The sequence below is a fragment of the Scomber scombrus genome, chromosome 20 (genome assembly GCF_963691925.1).
Source record: "Scomber scombrus chromosome 20, fScoSco1.1, whole genome shotgun sequence".
Classification (NCBI taxonomy): Eukaryota; Metazoa; Chordata; class Actinopteri; order Scombriformes; family Scombridae; genus Scomber; species Scomber scombrus.
The window spans coordinates 10,168,961-10,191,167 of record NC_084989.1 but is presented as its reverse complement, the minus strand read 5'-3'; the positions used below and the strand labels follow the sequence as shown (position 1 = coordinate 10,191,167).

Genomic DNA, 22,207 nt, shown 5'->3' with positions numbered 1-22,207 from the left:
AATCATTTACAGGGCCTGTTTGAAATTGTATCCACATAAGAGTATTAATGGATTGTAATATTCATCACGTTTAAGAGGAAATTAGTTCAAATGTCCCTGATTTAAGGAAGCATAAGAATAAAGATACATACAAACATATTTAATAGGTGACTCATTAACCTAAGTGTTATTTGTGTATTTATTTTCAGTTTATACATTTGAACTATCCTAGTTGATCTCCCCATATTTAGTTTGAGTATAATATATTCTATTGCGAAAAAACAAAAACAAACACTTAACAGTACTACTTAAACGGTGGGTTCACAATTTTTCAAGTCTGTCTCAAAACAACAGTCAGATGCCCAAATAAACACTGAAACATGTTTTCCTTGCCATAATCATTCCTCCTGTTCAGACTGATCATTAGAAGATCCCTCATACAATGTAAGTGATTTGGGCCATAATCCACAGTCCTCCTGGTGTATTTAAAAGTTTATCTGAAGCTAATATGAAGCTTCAGTCGTCCAAATGAGTCATATCAAGTAGATAGCTTTCAACGTTACAGTCTTTTTAGTGCCAAAGTCTCTATTTTTGTTACTATACTTCCACTGGGAAACACTGTCTGAGGAAATACATAAAGGGAATTTGATGCTAAAAAGACTGTAAATATGTCAGATATCCACTGGACTAACTCAGACTGCTGAAGCCTCATATAAGCTTCACGTTAACTTTTAAATGGCTGTGTGAACACACTTGGTCCCCATCACTTACACCGAAAGCACATTTGAAGGGAATCTTAATAGTCAGTGTTAACAGGAGGAATGATTATAGTGAGGGAAAACCTCTTTCACTGTTCATATGGACATCTGACTGTTGGTCTAAGGCAAACTTGAAAAACTGTGAACCTATCCTGTAAGAACACGTGTGGGCCCACAGTCTATGTCACATAGGAATGACTGCTCATAAAGAAATGTGCTTGTACTCACAAATGAAATGTACCTGTATAAGGATGTTAAATGCTTTGTGACAGAAAATGACATATTTAAATATCTAATTGAGCTCACAAGCTACTGTCTAACTTCAATATTTTATAAATGTTAATTGTGGGAATAAAAATAGTTGACTTCCAATTAATAAATTCTTTAAATATTATTAGCACACACTACAAAACTTCGAGCTGTCCACCTACACAGCCTCTAAAAACATTTATTAAGCAGAGAACTCTTCTAATGAAGCAGCTTGTTTCCATCTCCCACCTTTGAGCCAAAACAGCAGGATGAGCAATAAAAGGAAAAATAGACAGTCCAGCAGAGGGTAAGCTACTGTGCTACTGTAGGTGTGTGTGTGTGTGTGTGTGTGTGTGTGTGTGTGTGTGTGTGTGTGTGTGTGTGTGTGTGTGTGTGTGTGTGTGTGTGTGTGTGTGTGTGTGTGTGTGTGTGTGTCTGACAGTGGTGACCTTAGTGACCACCTACTTTCAGTTTTTGCACCATAAGTCCACAGTGGTTCATTAATTGGCTGACATGACAGTGTCCTTGGGCATAGCTGAGGATTGCAGGCAAAGCCTAGAGGCGTTAAAGGCAAGGGAGAGGAGAGAATACATTTTTTTTTAAAAAGCTATCCATACACTTATGGAATGCAGAGCGGTGTGAGTGATGCAATAAATGGTGTAAAGATTTCTATTCTGTACTGTGCGGTGTGTTAGCTTATAGTTTAGGTGAGTGGGGTCAGGGTGGGGGTCCATGTATGTTTTCACATTAATCTAAAATGAAAATAAATAAATAAATACTGCAATGTACTTGATGTGTGAGGAGTGATGAGTCTGATGTGTGTGCATGTATTTACATATGTGGTCACACGTTTACAGTGTGTGTGTGTGTGTGTGTGTGTTTGTGTGTGGTCAAAGTAATGCATGCAGGGCAATCGTAAACTCCGTAGTGGCGTAATTGCAGTGTGAAGTGGCAGCTGCGTTCTTCATTCAGACCATGAACAGAAGTGATTTCACCGCACTCATAGTAAACACACACACACACACACACACACCAACACACACCATTTTTGACATTTTTGATCGAGAACATTTGAATTATTGAAATTATTGAGATACAGAAACAAAAAGTGTTAAAAATACAGATGCAATGAGTTGATTTCCAAGAATTTCTATTTTATGTGGCCAGTAATGTCACTGCAAAGCTGAAGAGTTTAGCTGCCCCTCTTACACACACACACACACACACTGCTGATGAGCAATGATTTTTGGCAGTAGAGAGGTGGTCCCAGCATCACATTTGTCCTCAAACTGCGAGAATCTCTTGCCAGGGCATTAGTGTCCCTGAGGAGGGTGTTGACAACCAATCAAAAGGCCAGGAGTTCACTCGCAGGTCAGGACACAGTCTGTTGATAAAAAAGATGAATTGTGGTATCCAATTAAAATGTTTGAACTTTGTTAACTTTCATTTAACAAGACAAGCTGATTACAATGTCACTCTTATGGATGACAAGAGCGTGAGGGAGTATTTCCTGCAGAGAGGGCAGACTGGACACATTCATACCTGCAGAGATTTTATATAATCCTTACTGACAAATCCACAGTGGTCCATGCATGTCTGTAAATGGACTGCTTTGTCTCCATTTTTGTAAGTTATCAATTTGCTACATTCAATCTCTCGTTATGTATTAAATGGAAACTTCTGGTAGAAATGCTGTTTGATTGAAAACACAATTAATTAGAAAATATAAAACTGATCTTTCTACATTTCAATCTCTTCAAAATATACAAGAATACAGCTCACAGTTACTTCATACAGTTGATCTCTACAGTTGTGATCCTGTCCATCTGAGTAGTTTCTCTCAAAATGATTGACAGCACACACAGGTTTGCATTTGGAAGGTTGCTACACAAAGCAATGGACTCTCATCTACAGATATAGCAAAAGTTTGCAGTCAAACATTTTGTGATTTGTCTCACCTGTCAGCAGGTGAGTAGCTTGAGCAACCATAGAAGTACATCTGTAAATGTGGATATTTCAAATAAACTCTTTTATATAAAAGCAAATCTAACATGTCAGTAGTGGTGATAAAATTACATGAAAATCTAAATGAAAACATCCTGATAGATACAAAAAGGTTTCAGTGATCATACAAAGTTACCTTTTATCATTTACCAATGAAATCGTATCATGATGACATTATCATATTGTGTTATTGTTTTATAAAATCCTACAAATATAACAGGAAGTTGAGTTAAACATGTTGTTTTCAGAAACATTTGCCCAGCTTTAAGTGCAGCCTTGACACGTGTGTGTGTGTGTGTGTGTGTGTGTGTGTGTGTGTGTGTGTGTGTGTGTGTGTGTGTGTGTGTGTGTGTGTGTGTGTTCCTGCCTGTCACTAGTGTGTACGTCCATGAGTGCATGCATGTGAGTGTGTGTGCATATGTGGCCACTAGATGGACGACTGCAGCTCCACTACGTCAGGGAGTTACTGTATGTGGGAATCGTGTGTCCTGCAGGATTCATCGTTGCTGTCACTCTGACAAAGCTCGGCCTGTGATGTCCCAGAAGAACTCAGGAGTCACCGATAGAAACTGCAACACTCTGGAGTGAAAGACGAATACAGAGCTCCACATCCAGCAAAATTGTTCCTCCCCCTCAGACTTTCCTTTTTGTGTGTCAGTCTCCCTCCACCATTTTTTTCTGTTCCATGCCTTTTTCTCTCTCTGACGTACACACACCCATGCGAGACTGGGAGAGGGAGAGCATTCATTACTCAAAGGTGCAAATACGTGGCACACATTCAAACTGCTATAGGTGAAATCCTCTTCAGAAGTCAGTGATCTCAACACCTGCCCATGGCTGATATGACGGTGTGTGTGTGTGTGTGTGTGTGTGTGTGTGTGTGTGTGTGTCTGTGGGTGTGCGTGTGTTGCCTGGGCTTTTCAGAGGAGCCCTCTCAGTGACGGCTTACAAAGAGACAGAATGAGGACGTCACAGGTGAGTGAATCCGCTCAAACTGACGCTCACACACATTCTCTCTCACACACACATGGAATCATGCCTCTGACACGTACATATCCTCCATTTCGCTCTCTCCCACACACACACACACACACACACACACACACACACACACACACACACACACACACACACACACACACACACACACACACACACACACACACACACACACACACACACACACACACACACACACACACACACACACACACACACTGACATAACTCTGTGAAAACCAGCTGGGTCCTCTGCAGCAGCACTATCACACATGAATAACCATGGCTTCTGTTCTGCTCTACAGCATTAACTATTCAATACCTGACAACCTTATGGTGTGTGTGTGTGAGTGTGCACGCGCTTGCTCGAGCGTGCATGTGACAGAACCATCCATATGAGCTTACACTTAGTTGCATGTGTCCATGTCAATCACAGTCAAACGGAAACAAGGTGGACAGTGAGGACAGGAAAGACAGATAAAGCGGTACAACTAGCAGACTGATTAGCAAATGTGATGCTTTATTGATCAGTGCAGGTTTACTTCCTTTGCTCTCACTCTCTTATACATGAAGGCTGAGGTCAAGTTCAGTTAGGAAAATCAGAGGGGTTTTTGAGGGGTTTTTGCTCACAAGCACTTGGAAAAGTCAGAGAGTGTGAGGGCAATTTCCCAGTTGTCTGGGGACTGGGTTCACCTGAGATAACCATCATTTCACATCTGCAAAATACTCACTCATGCATGAGATGAGATGATTATTTTCTATCTCTTCCTGTGCACAAGTTTAAGTTGAAACAAGTTGAGCAATGATAGCTGCATGGTAAGGAGACATACTATCTGAGTTATACTTCTGTCATAATCACATGGTTGTCGATGTCCTATTGACTGGCTGCCAAACATCAAGAAGGCTGGTCTTTACTAATACAAGCCTGCAAATGGACAATGAATAATACCTCTCATCCCTGAAGTATTACCACCTGAGCCCAGCTCCCACCACCCAGCTGCTGGAGATGAGTCAGACTCACTTGGGTTCAGGCAAGGTAGCTCTGGGACTGAAAAGTGAAGCCAGTGTGGAAGTGACTTAAACCTGAATTCTTTATAATGGCCAGCAGGGGGCAACTCTAGTGATAGCAAAACAATTCAGATTCAGGGATATAGAGAGGGAGTGGTGGCCTAAAGGTTAGAGAAGCAAACTTGTGATCGGAGGGTCATCGGTTAGTTTCCCTGGACCGGCATGATACATCTGGGTGGGGACCCTTAAGCCCAGCTGCTCAGTGGCCTCCAGATCACGCTGTGGTAAACTCTGCGCAGGTTCTAGGTGTGAATTTATGTAACTACGTGATCCTGATCCAGGCATTCCTGGAAAAGAGGGCATTCCTCTCAGTGAAATTCTCCTGAATAAGTAAAACAGTATGAAAAGATGACCCTACTTCTCACTTGACTTATTACCTCAGTACACTGTTCCCTAATGAATAGAATTGAATGTCTTGTACAAAGCAATCAGAACATTTTGTTTGAATATTTACTGCGATATATATTACACAGCAACTGAATTTAAATGTATATTCCACAGCAACATGGTTTGCAAAATGATGATCTGTAATAGTTTCATTTGTTTGTTATATTTTGACAGTAATGTGCAAAATCAGCTATTGAACTTTTACTTTACTACCTGTAACAATGATTAAAAAAAATTTTCATACTACACACTGCATTGTAGTCAACCAACTGATGTTAATCCTTTGATGAATGCAGACATGCTCAAGGTTATGTGGGTGTTTATTAAGGAGGGACATGCAGACAATTGAAAAACATATACAGTGCCAAATGTCGTTGTGTGAATTGGTCTATAAAGCAATCTTTCATATGATCAAAAATAAATAATGGTGATAAGAAACACATATCCCAACAATGCAATAAACGTCTGACCTCTTCATTCACTGTGATGTTTTGATAAGTGCAATTCTTTTATTTCAATAACTGTGATGTTTGGTTCAGAATTTTTAATCCTGCTGAGCTTTTCACAAAGGTTTTTCATCACTACTGATTTGTCTATGGCTATCTTTAGCCACATCAATCAGCACTGTTCAGTCCTGGTGCTCTGTGAAAAAATTCTTGGCAAGGATCAAATTGAAACATCCTGCCACTTCCTGCAGGTGTAAATGAACCATGATAACACCCATGTCAAACAGTACTGAATATCTTACTGTGTGGAGGCTTTCTGCCATATTTTTATCTGTCATTGCTTAGCTGGTAAAAGCAGCAGAATTTATGACAGCAGGGGAAATGAGAAATGAGAGGTACATGTACCTTATTCAAATAAGTGGGGATTTAGGAGTACTAGATTCCTGTTTGTCCACCATCTCCTCTCCTGTACTTAATCTCTTCAATCACATCTCATCTCAGTCCTCAGCAATTTGGCCTCCATCATCACACTCCCCCCTTATCTTTACCTCCCGGTGCAGCTTTTCAGTCATAAAGAAGCAACGTCTAGCATACACTATTTGCTAGTAAACCACACACATTACATGTCAATTTTAGCAATCTAACCATACATGTAAGCCATAAATGTTGAATTTATAATGTTGAGAAACTACGTACACATGTTTTTCCACTTTAGTTGGCATCTGATTCTAAACAATTTTGAATTTGAGTTATGTGCAAAGGTTAGGGTGTTGTCTCCAATGCAGGGAGATGATTCAGCCTATGACTTAAACTCTATAATTTTAACGACAGATGGACACACTTGCAAGTTGTGGTGAAAGGAGGTGTGACTCACAAGTTTCTCCAAAATAGAAATAAATTGGAAACCATAGAGCCGAAAAAAACACACAATGCTCACTTGTTGACTTATTCAAATATACCCCACCTCATCAAAAAGCTCTTACTATATCCATATCTAATCTGATTATTCTAATGTGGCTAATCAATATTTTCATAATAACAATTAATCTACTGATTATGTGTAATAGTAAGAAGTTGCTTTCATAGATGAACCCACAGACAGTTATAACACAACTCTGCAGCTCTATGAAGCTTTATAGCATCTTTTAGGCCTCCACCCCCACACTTACTGTTTCGGTTCACTCTCACTGCATCATTTTTGGCTGCAGCAGTGCACTATCTTCAGTAGGAAAGCAAATCCACTGTACATTACTTGCCCAGTACCAAATGGCAGACAGACATACTTAGAGAAAAGCCGGTGAACATCAACATCAGCTGAGGAGCCAGATATTTCTGTCAGGAGCTGGTGTAGACCAATAACAGAGCTGAAAAGACAATGAATATTGGATTTAAAAGAAATGACTTCAAATGAATGCTAATGTTGCTGTGTATCCTTTGGATGTGTTAACAAGCAACTGTTTGCATTACAAATTATAAGATAATATGGTAATATGTGTTGTGTTCACAGATTGTTTCCACTGTACCCAAGTGCCAAATCAATCAGTTTTTTCAGGTTAAGGTGTTAAGTATTAAAACATAAAATTGTTTCAAAGCAAAACAAACTTTATATTTTTGTAACAGTGACTTTTAAGTGACTTAACTTTAAGTAAAAATTGTTCTTTTCAATTCTTGCATATGTCTTTGTGTTTCACTCATGATTTCTTTTATTTGATAATTTGCACATCTGTATTCAGATGCTTTCTCTGGGAGATGTCTCTGGCTATATGCGAATTAAATAGTCATAAAATGTTCAGAGCTTTTAAAAAAACATAACAGAGAGCAAATCATATGATTTAAACTTTAGTTTGTCTCTGAATGGGGCCTTATTTTCAGCTGCCAGCTGTTGCAGGCACATTTGACAGCAAATTAAAATAGATTTTTCTTAACTTTATACCCAAAAAACAAATCAGAATTTTCTAGTTTTCTACTTTTAGTATTATGCATGTCATTTTACCATCATTTCCAAAGTCTCCTCATCCTTCCCTATTTCTTCTCTGCCCTTCTTTTCCACCTTGTCCATCTCCATCCTCCATTTACCTTCTGTCTCCTTCAGGCTCCAACCTTCCTTCTCTCAGGTGAGAGCATTAATTTTTTCAAGGTCTATCTGTGGCACACAGGGGCTCTTTGTAGCCTCACTTCTTCTTTAACACAAATTGATTTCACGCTCAAATCCGCAGAGTATAAATCACAGACCCTCCACCTGCTCCCTGCAATGTCTCAGTCTCCTTCTTTTTCCCTTATATCTCATTTTGTCTCTCCCAGTCTCCCCTTCACGTCCACTCTAGCTCTCAAGCGCATGTAAGCACATACAGTACATGTGTACACACACATATACACACCTCGGTGTTTTGCTGCAGGTTTGTGACGGCTGAATGAACAGGGATGCTATGAGACTTATAGGGGGAGAAAGCTGCGAATGGAAGTGAAACAGTGAAGGCCGGAGGCAAGTGCAGGGTGGAACAGGGCAGTTTAGGCTGTGCGTAGGAAAATTGAGGAGCTATTTTCATGCCACATTAAGTTACACCAGCCTTCTACTACGGGACTGTGCTCAGACAGAGGAGGCTTGCCTCTATTGTGAAGGCTAATAATCAACGCAATGGAGTTATTACCCAACACTACATTTCACAGGCTTAACCTAGACAGCATCAAAGAAGGGGAATGGAGGGAAGGAGAGAGGAAGGAGGGGGGGGACATGGATTCCAATGGATCGTAACAAATGCAGCTACCGCCAGCTCGGCCCCATTCATTTAATATTCAAGTTGAGTTCAATCTCAGAATGGATACCTAGATGAATGGGATCAAAGTCGTAGGGGCGATACAAAAAGGGAAGAAAATGATGGGGAAAAATACAAAATGTGAATTTCCATTACTGCACCTATGATGTCTGTCCACTGTCATTAACATGACAATAGAGGCTGGTGGGTTTAGGAGCCCCTTGCATTGGCTTTACATCTCTCTATTATTATTAATATCACTCTAACCACGTCCCGCTGCTGTCACTCTGGGGCAACATCACAGTGAAATACTAAGCCCCCTGTCATGCTTATACACGCCTATCGCTGCTACGCTGTGTAAGTACATTAACTATAAGGCACGCAAAAGGGGTCATTATCAGTGGAAGTGTGAATGCTGCTGATATCCAAAGCATTATCATACAACATGCAGCTACACGCCTGTCAGTCAAGTCCCCAGCGAATATGTTTGTGTGAATAGATGGTGGTATCAAGATGTTAACAGTGCTGCTTGTCAGCCAGGGGAGACAACAGTGGTAAATTGTCTGTGCAAAAGCAATCTGAATGTATTGACACTGTTTGCATTGTGCTGGGTCTCTTACTATAATACTGTACAATGGCTCAAAAGATATCATACATGCATTCCAAGTCAGGGATATACATTCCTAATGCATGCAAATATATTCTGTCTTTAGGATCTGAAATGTGTTTAATGGTGTTGCTGTTTTCATTGTATTTCCAAACAATGTAATGCTGAATAAGTGGAATCAGAACTACATTCAGTCCGTCTTTTTGTATGAAATGTTATCAGCAGTTCTTGTATATATATGTATATATACATTTCTGGAGCAGTGCAAATACAGAATGACTGAATTTGTATCTATAGAGAGAGCTTGTATAAAAAAGAATACAATGAAGGTAATAAACAACCAATCAGCAGTCAGCAGACAATGGGGATGATATACCCATAAACTCCCTAAAAATACATCAACTAATGTCTTAGGTGTGGAAAAAGGTGTGAAAACATGAACAGATGTACAATGTGATGCAACTGAATGCGATAGCTTTTAAATGAATACCTCTGTGAAGCTCAAAATATTCCGTTTTTGTTATGATTGTGTCACAAAGGTGTTGCAAACTTTGATAAAGTGGCTATGGTGTTGTATTAGACTGCATCTAAAGGTGTTAATTTTTTTTTCTCCTACTGAACATGACGTGCTCAAGTGGAGCTACATTATACAGTCACCTATAATTGATCATTTAAAGCTTCATAAAGGAAGCATTTGTTGGAAGGTTATTATATTGTATTGCATTTACCAGTTTTATTGGTTTAGATGATAAGGTTCACATTGGTATGCATCCCATGCATGCGTCAAATATCTTCCAAAAGTGTCTCAGTAGCCAGTAACCATATCTCTACTCTACCTTATTAATATTTGAACTTTTTTTTTTTTTTTTTTACCAACCTGTTTTTAAAAGTCTGGCTCAGGAACCAAAGTAGGGTTGTGGGAAGAAAAAATGTTCTGACATCATGCTATTAACTGTGTTAGATCTTCAAAGCCACCTGAGGTGTTTTCAATAAGACAGACTCACAGAAAGAGCGCAAACATGTGAACGAATCCTAAAACACATCAAAGGGCGTGAGCTTAACCCACACAACATGATTAATTCAGCGTGTTATAGAAACACTTCATACAATGTGTGCGTGATGAAAACATCTGAGAGTTGCTAATTGACAAAAAGAACTGGACACCACTTCCTAAAACTTCATGTGTTAAAATGATCAACAGTCTTGGTGTTTGATTGCAAAGAGTCTTTTTATTTTTCCTTGTGTTCAAGTACGGTCCTCTCTCAGCAGGGTCATCTAAGAAGCATGGACACACAATAACACACAACTCGCACCAGAGCCTGAGCAATGTCAGGTGGGATTTCTCTTTTGTTTTGATTAGGGAGGGGAGGGGAGGGGGGGCCCCGATCAGCAGTTTCCACGTTTAGGTCAAGTGAACAAGAGTCCTGTCGTACACCACATAATATTTTTTTCTCTGCGAACATTTGTTGCTTTTAGTGACACTGACATCTGCACATAAAAATTATATATATATATATTTATATTTATATTCATATATTTATAGATTTATCATTCTATATCAACAATTAATTCTAGTGATTTTTACCTTGGTTTTTCATGTTGTAAAATTGGACAAACTGTCAGTAGGAATGCCTTGTTTGGACATTGATTTATACAGGAACACACACACACATACACACAACGGAGGCATACACACACTACTACACACATGCATGCATAGATACGCTCGCTCAAGTTTACGTGTACACACACAGGCCACACATTCTGTCACATACATGCATACTTACACAAACGCACGCTTGCACGCACACACACGCACGCACGCGCGCACAAACACACACACATACACACACACACACACACACACACACACACACACATACACATGTCCACCCATACACACGTCCACACATGCTCAGCCAACACAGAGAGGCAGGTCTGTACTGTACATCTATGGGAGGGAAATGTTACCCATGATCCCCAGCGATAAGTATGTCTTCACCTGATCAAAACACAAGAAAATAAAAATTACAAACAGCAGAGGGAGTCATCCAGTCAGTGTCTGTAAACTTCGACAGAATGTCCCTTTAAAGTCCTCCAGGACTGGTCCACGAGGTGTCAAAGTTTGGCACAAAGTCATGTCTCACTCTGTCTCTTTATCTCAAGTGTGTACACTGAGTTGTACGATATTCACGGTGGCTTTTGTTGCACGGACCAGTTTTTATGCACAAGTGATGATGAGAAACCACTGAAAATTGACATGGCCAAACATCTCAGCTCCCCAAAAGGAAAAGACAACCCTTTCCAATCACAGAGAGTGTGCTTTAAACATACACATGTATTCTTTAGGCAGTGAAAAAGCACTTTTGTTGACTTGATGCTGCTCTGCCAATCTGGTGCTCTGGCAGCTTCGAACTGCTCTTGACGTTTGAGCATGTCCACAATGAAATTCACTTGATGGAGAGCCGAAAACACAAATACTGCAGGGTTTCCTCTCAGGCTGGGAAAAGGGCAAAGCAAAGGTGTTCACTGACATCCATCCTGACGATGTCTGTCTTTTCTGCTTCTTGTGTTGTTGTTTCACATATTTTTGTTGCTTTTGTTGTTTTCAGTCAGTAGTCAGTCTTGGAACAAAACAATAAATCATATATAAGTGGCCCCATCAAAAACATGTGTAATATACACACTATATCACCTTTGAACTGTACACAAAAAATAAAAACGCTTTTTTTTTTTAAAAGTGAAAATTTAGAAAAGTACAAATAAAAAAGATGCAAAAGAATGATGACGAAAAAGAAAGAGTCTCTTTCTGTAGATGACATTCCTTCAAAACAAATTTAGAAGCCTATGTAGGCGGCAAGGCCATCGCAACAAAAAAAGTATGTGTGCGTGTGTGTGTGGGGGGTAAAAGCAGTGCTACGTTTATCACTTGGGTGAAATGGTAAACATCCACTTCTTGTCTTGTGCCTGATGTGCTTTCATCTTTCTCTGTGCTTTTATTCTTGCTGACCTCCTCAAAAACCTTCATGCCAATCTTTGTGTCGCCACTCTTTCTCTCTCTGTATCTGACAAAAGGTCAGGCTACTTCCTGTTCCTACAGAGTAAAAGCTCTCTCTCATCCTCTCCCCATTATTTCTTGATCCCATCTCTCTCCTCCTCCTCCTCCTCTCTGTAGCCTCTCCACCTCATCATTTTCTCTTTTTCTATTTCCATGTCCCACTATGCTATCACCCTTTCATACACACTTTTTCATATCTAGTCCCACATGCTCATTTATCCACATACTGGTGCAATGGAGCTGAGTTTGAAGAAATAAAGCGGTCTGGGAAAAAAAAGGAAAATGTCGGCATGCACATGCACAGTCTCTCTTAATCACTCGACCTGACTTCACTTTTTAATCCCACCTGGTTCTTTCATCCCCTTATTTTAGAGAACACAAATTATCCTGCCATAGGCTACAAGATCCCTTTTCAATATGCCAATTGCTGTCACCTTGTGTGATTCTGCTGTTGATCACTTGCAAAAATAATCACTTTCACACACGTACACACAGACCCTCTTGCCCCCCCCATCTTCATAGTCTAACTAGACCCAGGAGTCAGGCGAAGCCGGGTAGTGGCTGGTCTCGTAGTTCAGTTCGCTGTATGGCCGAGAGGCCGAGTAGAAGTCTACGTAGTTGCCAGTGGATTTGAGGCCCAGATGCATGCGCAGGTCTTCCCGTGGGTCCCGGGGTGGTCCGGTGGTGCTCGGAGGCTGCTGGGGTTGGGCCTGAGGCTGGGCCTGCACCTGGACCTGTGGCTGCGGCTGGGACGGAGGAAGAGGTGGAGGTCCCTGGTCCTCGTAGTAGGCCTCATCAAAGCTCCGGCTCTGGCTGTGAGGGGGAGGCTGTGGCGGCAGAGGCTGGGGGAAGGAAGGAGGGGGAGGGTAGGGGTCGTAGTCTTTTAGCACGGCTGTTGATGGACTATCCTGCTGGGGCTGGGGCGGCACAACGCAGGGCTGGACCGGAGCCTGGTGGTGTGATGGGAAAGTGAGAGGTGGGGGAAAAAGATGGGGAGGTAGAGGTAATGTGCAGTGAGCAACAATGGAGAATAACAGAAAAGTGTGTAATGGGAGTAAAGTGAAAAGAGTGGAGGAAGAAGAAGGTAGAGGGATGGAGAGGAGAGTGGCAGGTAGAGAGTGAGGTCATGGGGGAGAAGGGATTGAAAGGCAAGCAGTATGGGTAAAAAAGGCTGAGATAGGAATCAATTTGGAAGGGACTCATGCTGTGAATTCTCTATTACATGCAGGTATTGAAGGGGGCAATTTATCACTCACAATATAACTCTCACAGGCTAGTTATGTGTGTGTGTGTGTGTGTGTGTGTGTGTGTGTGTGTGTTGTGTGTGTGTGTGTGTGTGTCTAGATGTGTGCAAATGGAGTCACAAGTGTAAAAACCCTTTACTCACACACCCATTTCAGTTATTCAATGGAGTTTATGTAACCGCAAGGGGAAAAACTTCAGTTCGTATCCATACAAAGGAATCTAATTCCTTCCTTTCTTTAATACAGATAAACAAGAACCACAACATTTTTTATTCTAATTTTCCCAGTCAAAGACTGTGGTGCTTACCATTACCCCTCCCTCTCCACCAGCGGAGTCATTAAACAGAGGCAAATAATTAGCGCAATCAACCGAGGTAATGATTTTCATTGCCAGTCGGGTGTGGTTTTAGGTTGCAGTGGTTTGATGCTGCCTGAGCTGTGGGCGTGTCTCCATTGGAGACTTTGGTTTTGTGTCTCTTATCGCAGTGAGACACCTTTTGGTGTTCATGTGAGTGTGTGTGCCTCCTTCATCTTGCTGCTATCTCATTCCTAATAACCAACTTGTCCTGACAGCATACGTCAATATATGAGGAACTTGGCTACACATGCACACTTGTAACGCTGCTGAGCTGGTGTATGGCTATGTGTCTTTATATGTAAAAGCATGTCGTACTTTTATGAAAAACTATTAGCTCACCTGGTTTTGCTTGATATCATCAGTCAGGTAAGAGTTTCGGAACAACGTAGATGTCCCACAGGATACTTGAACTGGATGAAAAGAGATGGTAAAAGAAGAGTAAGACAACACCGTTATGTGGATGAATGATAAAGATAAATACAATTATTACCTCTTATAATAATAATTTAGGGATACAACTAAACCGTGGGAAACTTTATAGCTGGTTTAGTCAAAAATCAGGAATTAGGAAACACTGTGAGAGAGGGCGTGGGGGCGTTAGTGTATAACAGAATAATTGAATTCTTCTCTGTCTCTCCATCACACAAACACACACACAGACACACGTTCACGCACCTGCCATGCCGTCTTTCCGGGATGTGTGCTCTCCTTTGTTGCTATGGAAACCAGCGTTGGTTGCCGTGGAATCGTAGTCCATCTTGCGTTCCTTCAGACTCATCATCTCTCTGGGGGAGGCTGGAGCGCTCGCTAAACACACACACACACACACACACACACACACACACACACACACACACACACACACACACACACACACACACACACACACACACACACACACACACACACACACACACACACACACAAATAATGAGCAATAAACCCAGAACAGCATGAGTCTTCACACTCTGCATGCTTATATTTGTGTGTGTGTGTGTGTGTGTGTGTCTTGGTCTTTGAAGGTGCACAGTCATTATTCATCATTTAGCTTGTCAGCATAAAGGGTCACCTCAAGCATATTAAAAGACTTCTGGGAATTCACTCTCACATACACCAGTTTTTGGACACATTATCTGAATATCAAAATTTCACAGCTTGTACATGTTTAGGTACCATATATCTTAGTTTTTTGTCTCTCTCCTTCTCTCTTTTTTCTTTGTGTGCTTTAAAGTTAGTGTGAAATCGACATCTGAATCAGACAGACTAAACATTGAAGGTGACTAACGAGCAGCTTCCATTGCAAGTACATGTTATGAACAATTGTAATGGGGATTGGATGCAAAATATTTAAGTTCACTTAAGTCAATGTGGTCAAATACTGCACCAGTATAGTACAATACAGTTTACATAAGTTGTTCCCAACCTTTTTGTACCACCACCACCTGTCATGCTCCAAATATGTTTTAAAGTGGTTGTTATTTAATGCTGTTACTTACATAAAAGTGGATATGTTTGCAATATCATTTTTCATTCAAGCCAAAGTGATCCTAGAATTGTTGATTAGGCTTAGTTTTTCCCCCCAGTAGATTTGATTAAGCTTGCTTACTACTACCAGTTAACATATTATCCATTTACTTTGTATGTACTTTTGGCTATGTGTTTACAAACTCTCAATCACAGCATGTGGTGTTATAGTGGCTAATGTTGATGGCAACTGTGTCCTGTGTAGTCAGATTATTGAAGCTACGAGTTATTTGGTTAGTCTGACAATAAATATACTATAAGGAGACATATTATGCACATTTACTGGTATATATTTCTAATCTGGGGCTCTTCTGGAGTATTTTTGGATGATTTACATGATTGACATCACATTTTGGAACTTTGACCATGTTTAGCATAGATATCCAACATCATAACAGTATAGAAATAACAGCAAATCACACCAAGCATAATATGGCCCATTTAAGATTAGCCTTACAGCAAATTGTAATCCTATTAGATTGTTTTATTTTAAAATGTACTGTTACTTTTACAGTATAGCTTAGCTTGATGGTTGATTTCTTCTCAAACACCATCCTACTGCAATTTCAAAATCGAGCGTTTTACTCTACTTACTTTTACTTACTGTGTGAATGCATCACCACACACATACATAAACATGCTGCACAGGCAAGGACAGACCCAGCGCACATACTGTACATACAGTGTTTTATTCCCAATCTCCTTCCGTCTCTCTTTTTCACACATGCGCACTCACACTCAGCATGTCACTATGTAATCCCCTTATAGCGTACTTAAAGTGCTTACTCAGTCCCTCTTATCTTGACATATTGAATTGCCAGAATCCTGCCTACCTGTGTATCAGCCCCTTCAGTCTGCTTAGCTAAACATTCCTGTAACTACCCACCATACATATAGTATTTAATACAGTATACCCTCAGAAGTGAAGGACATTCTGAAAATAAGATCTTTGGACCCGTTCAACCCAACTTTGGATTTTGGGAGAATTGCAGATGAATGTGAAACTGTATCTACTGACGAGAAACACACACGCATCAATACTTGGTATGTGTGTAAGAATATCCGACACACATACACACAGTCAATGGAGGGTACCACTCTCAGTTGCACAACCAGAAATATTTCCCACGTGTCTGTGCCAAAAGAAAAAAAAAAAGAGAAGTACGGCACTCAAAAAATCTGTGTAAAAACACCTTTGTTCTCTTTGGCTGTTCTCCTATAACCTGATAATAGCAGCAGGGCAAAACACTTACAAATGTGAGTAGTCGAATGGAATAAATGCTTTCAAAATGATTTCCGAACACCTCTTATTTATTTGAACACAAAGGGTGTGTTTTGTTTGCTCTGGGCCAAATCAGTTGATGAGTAGGTGAACTTAGTGTGTTTTTGCTTTGGTTTGGTTTCTTTTCACATGGAAGAAGGGCCTGAAAAAGTGCACTAGGCACATAAAATGTACTATGTTGTGCTAGTCAAGGTCTGACCTAGACTGATTCTCCAGGTAATTGTCAGCAACTGTTAAATTTGCTCACCCAAATCCCACTATGCAAAGCTCACCTGGCTATGGGAGCCGTTTGCAGAGTACATTTAGTAGTCTGGTCGGATCAGACTCCCACACAAACCAACTTCTCCAGAGTTTGTTTGGAGCTGGGCTGAGATCACCTCCTCTAAATGGTCTCGGTGTGGTTGTTTTGGTGTGCACCCGAGAGTGATTACTGTGTTCACACCTGCCCAAACTAATCGCATCAAAGAGGAAAACAAACCAGAACTCGATTTAACCAGACTAACTTCTCTCCTTTTAAATCAGCCCTTCAATGTTTGACATTAAAAAGTAAAGGAGCATTCTCACCTCTAATCTGTTTCACAGCTTTTCCTGCATCTTAACAAGACATTGTATTATGTGCACACGCAAAAAATGCCACTATACAGAGGCACATACACAGGAAGAGATACCAATTTGTTGTGTTGAATACAATTTACAAACATTTAATAAAGCAAGAGAAACACAGAGGAAGACAGGCACAAGAGGATTTTATAATGTTCTGACCTGTTTGATATTCAATTTTCATTGTTTGATACCTCTGAATCAGATTCCATTAAGGCGGATGCTCAAACCTGTCACAGACACCCACAGAGATGGTGCCATCACTACTGGTTACGGTTACCGTGGGGACCTGTCTTGTAACTGCTGGATATGAGAGCCTGGGAGATTTGTTATTATCAGTGCAAAACACGGCAGGACCCCGTGGGGGCCGTGATGGATGCAAAGGTCTTTTTCTCCCTCTGTCTCTCTGCCATGCTCGCAGCCTGTAACCTCCCCTACTACTCTCTATCTCTTTCCCAGTTTTACCACTCTCTCCTAACACTAACTCTTTCTCTCTTCCTCTCCCAGTGTGCCTGCACACCATCATTACTCCTTCTCCTTTGATCCATCTCTAAGGGGCCAAATCGCTGTCTGGAGCGTATGCAGAGAGGAGATACAGATGCATGCCGGTGTGTGTGTGCATGCGATGAGGCGGCCTGTAAAGAGTGAGAGATCAGAGGGAGAGGTGAGAAGAAAGTAGGATTACTGCAAAGAGGAGGAGGAGATGAAAAGGGTGAACGAGAATGAGCGGATGAGCGGAAAGGCAAAGGAGGAGGCGTGGAGAGTAGAGATGGGAGGAGCGGGAGCAAAGATGGGAGTCATTTCTAGCCATCTTCCATTTTATCCCCACCCCCACCAGTGTAATACAGATGTTCACAAATTTCTCTCCTCACTATGATCTCGAAACTTTTTATTTTCAATGTCACTGGCCAAAGTCAACTCGTCATCCTTCACTTCTTCCTCCCTGCATTAACCATCCCTCAAGCCCTAATTCTTTTTGCCTTCTTGCCTTTTCTCTTTATCTCGCACTCTGTTTATCTCATCCCTCCCTCTTTCTCTGCCTCCATGCGCACACACGCACACACACGCACACGCACACGCACACACACACACACACACACACACACACAAACACACACACACACACACTCACCTCTCCCTCACTCCCTGTGTCTCTCTCTCTTAGCTCGGTCCTTGAAGACCTCGCTAAGCCGGGAGGAAGGAAAAGTACTTTTCTGCCTCATCAGCTTGCTAAGCCCGGTGTGGAGAAAGCACAGCTAAAGGCCCTTCTTCTACTGATGCTAACAGCTAATGCTAATGCGCCCTTTGCAAAGCATGAAGGCCAATGGGCTCAAGCTAAAGGCTAACGATAATCACACTTTATAGCATGAAAGCCTGTGGGTGGCGAGCACTGGCGCTAACAGCTATTTAGTCCTGGCGTAAAGACTGATCGACTGGTAAATGTTGATGCTTCTGGCTAACTAATATCTAATTATAGCTCATTAGAATACATGCATATCCCATACCTTCAGGATGTCCTCAGGTCCCACATACATACATTCTTGTTGCAGTTTTTTTAATAAACTACAGGTAAGACAAAACTTTGTGACTGAAACGCATGTATGAATGAAGGGATTGCTTGTAGTAACCCATACAGGATTATCACTCACTCAACTGTGCAGTTCCCCAAAGCTCTATAGAGCTTTTTATTGTCACACCTCAGTGTTTTGGCACGCAGCTGTTTCCAGTAATAAATCTCCCACCGCCTGTTATCTATCTGGCACTAGATGACAGACAAAGTTAGCAACAACCTGTTGAACATAGTAAAGCATCTAGCTGCTAAATAGCCACATATTTTTCCCTGGAATTGCGGGAGACCAAACCAGAGCTCAAGGGAAAGTGAATATTGGACTTACCAGGTGGCCAACTCATTACCTAAAATACAATGCTGACATTTCTGTGTCTGCTTGATGTATAAATAAGCCACTGTTTGCCTGCAAGTTTGCCAAGCCAACTTTATATGATAATAAGTCAATATTATGTTTTTAGCTCGTTTTCAATGCCCCCAAGTGACCAAAATTAACCAATGCAGGTTTAACTGTGAATTTGAATAACTAATGTAATGCAAACAGAAAACTTTTTCCTCCAACTTGTCAAGAAAAAAACTCTTCCTACTAGTTACTTCAGCTTGGGTCTAATTTCTCCTTATTTCAATTGGGTTGAAGTATGATGATCTATGATTACAGTCCACAGCTTTTCTGCCCATTGTTTTTTTTTTTTTTTTTTACCATAATCAACTTTAGTACCTGAATTTCGCAAGACCTCATAATAAGAACCTCACTTGACAAAATTTCTTCAGTTGGAAGATCTGAAACTCAAATTGGTTAAGAGACCAGCAGCACAAATAGCAGATATAACACATATATAATTAATCCATTGAATTTGTCATGTCTCACCGGAGCGGTTATTTGGGGACGTCCTGACAGGGGAGACGGAGGGAGTTCTTGAGGATGAGTAGGGCCTCTGTCTGTCTCTCTCTATCGTTGAGGCAGAGCCCACAAAGTGATACTGGGAGTAGCCGTCCTGGAAGACAAGTATAACTGTGATAAGTAACTGAACAACCATAAAATACAATATACAGTTGGTAAAGGGCTTTTTCTAAGTGTCACCATTTTACAAATACGTGAAAAAAAGGATCTGTAGTCACTTCCCCTTAAACACGTTTAAATAAATAATTTGAAGCAAGTCCGAGATATTATGAGAGCTACAGCACATCACAATTACTTGTTTTTGTAATCTAGCTACTGTAATCTCATTAAATATATTTAATTAAGTTCCTCCAAGTAGGTGAGATAAACATTTATTGTAACCTCCCCTACTTAGAATTTACCTAGTACATATATTGTAAATTGTAGTATAATATTGGGTAATTACCAATGATAATAAGCAGTTAAATACAGAGAAAATACAGCTGAAATATTCCGAAAACTTCCAGTATTACTAATCAATTCAACTAAATACTGTGTAGTTGTGGATGGTTTAGGTTGGTAATAACTCATTACTCAGTCATACATCAATATAGTTAAACTTGGGCAGTCACAACTGCACGGTACTTAGTGGAGCTGATGAATAATAGTGGTTAGTAGTGGTTATAGTGGTTTTTCGTAGTATTTCTGTAAAAGGAAGGGTTACTCATCTATTATATACATTTCAGGACTACATGTTTTCAACCCCACATGCATAACCACCCATCTGTAACTTCCTGTGGATCAAATTAATTTTAAACCATTTCAAACAATCTAAAGGAAGCAACACACACAACACATTTGATAAGAGCACAGTATGAAGTGGCACTTAAACGATGGCTACAAAACTGATTCAGTGTTGATGAATCACATCAAAATAGACTGTAGCCTACCTTTGCCACAGCATGTACACACTCAAAAGCCCCGATGGGAGTATTTAAACCATAGTTTAGAGGGTTTCTCTAATACACAAGTTGATGAAAGGCACAGGCACAATTTTGTACATATGACATGATGAATGAGAGTGTAATAATTTAGTGGCAATTTTCCGTGGATCAGCATGGATTAAACTTAATGTGAAATGTTTAAGGGGAAAAGTTTGTTCTTGGTTGTCTGTTGCAAAAAGGAGCTGTGTGTGTAAATTTAAAATTATTATATTATTTATTGAGTTTACCAACCTGGTATTCTAGTTAAAAATGTATTCTGAATACAGAAGGACAAATACACAACACCCACTCACGCTCTTACAACCGTCCGGCACACAACACAAATGAACATATTTGCATCAAGCCTGAGCTTAATGAATATCCCACTGTCCTTGTAGAAAAAATGAATACAACTAACAACTCCATGAGCATAATTACTGCAGAGCCAATGACTTTATATCTGTATTAGTTTAGCAATGATTGGAGCAAAGCCCTTTTCATAAAAATGGATTATGACAGTCAACAACAATCACAGAGCTGGAACCAAATTCAATTTAGCATTAAGATAATTGGGTACCTCAGAAAGCAAAGCACAAGCAGATGATAAAAGATAATAGAGACATGTTCCATCATAGCTTTGCTGTCTGGGGGCTCAGCAGTGGGTGACTGGTTGGACTGTGGTGATTGTGAGTACATGGGAGAGGTGGATCACTTCAGTACAGTTCGGCTGGAGAAGAGGAGATAGACGACTGGGAGATGAGGCAGACAGAGAAGGAGGAGGGACAGAAATGGTGGAGAGCTGAGAAAGACAAAAGATGACAGAAAGCAATGAGAGCGAGGAGAAGGGAGATGGAGGGGGAGTTATGACAGGAGGATAAAGATGACAAGAGGAGGAGAGGTAATGAGAGACAGAGGTCTGGATGGACATAGAGAGACTGCAACAGAAAGAGAGAGAGAGAGAGAGAGAGAGAGAGAGAGAGAGAGAGAGAGAGAGAGAGAGCGAGAGCGAGAGGGAGAGGGAGAGGGAGAGGGAGAGGGAGAGGGAGAGGGAGAGGGAGAGGGAGAGGGAGAGAGAGAGAGAGAGAGAGAGAGAGAGAGAGGGAGAGGGAGAGGGAGAGGGAGAGGGAGAGGGAGAGGGAGAGGGAGAGAGAGAGAGAGAGAGAGAGAGAGAGAGAGAGAGAGAGAGAGAGAGAGAGAGAGAGAGAGAGAGAGAGAGAGAGAATTAGGCTGGAGTGAGCACGGTCCCGTGTCCTCCCCTGACTCCTATTTACTGGCACAGCACTGAGGACTAATAGAAAACTGGATCCTTTGACACCCAGTAGGATAGTTCAAAGTTAGTTCACTCCAGTCCCCTCCATCCCTTTGTCCCTCAACTATTTATCCACCACTCTCCAAATCTTCTCACCCACCTTGTTTCACATTCCTTTTCTCCTTTTTTATACCAGCATATCTCATTATAAAC

The 22,207-nt window shown here is 40.9% G+C and overlaps 1 protein-coding gene across 1 annotated transcript in view; it reads right to left on the bottom strand.

Moving 5' to 3' along the window:
• Positions 1-12,834: 12,834 nt before the first annotated feature.
• The window catches only part of ctnnd2a (catenin (cadherin-associated protein), delta 2a), a 218,703-nt gene continuing 209,330 nt past the window's right edge, over positions 12,835-22,207 (bottom strand). Inside the window, exons 21-24 of the mRNA XM_062441201.1 lie at positions 19,751-19,877; positions 14,585-14,716; positions 14,249-14,319; positions 12,835-13,257 (exon numbers count right to left, since the gene is read on the bottom strand). Of these exons, the coding sequence (XP_062297185.1) occupies positions 12,835-13,257; positions 14,249-14,319; positions 14,585-14,716; positions 19,751-19,877 (753 nt within the window). The remainder of the gene's footprint in view (positions 13,258-14,248; positions 14,320-14,584; positions 14,717-19,750; positions 19,878-22,207) is intronic.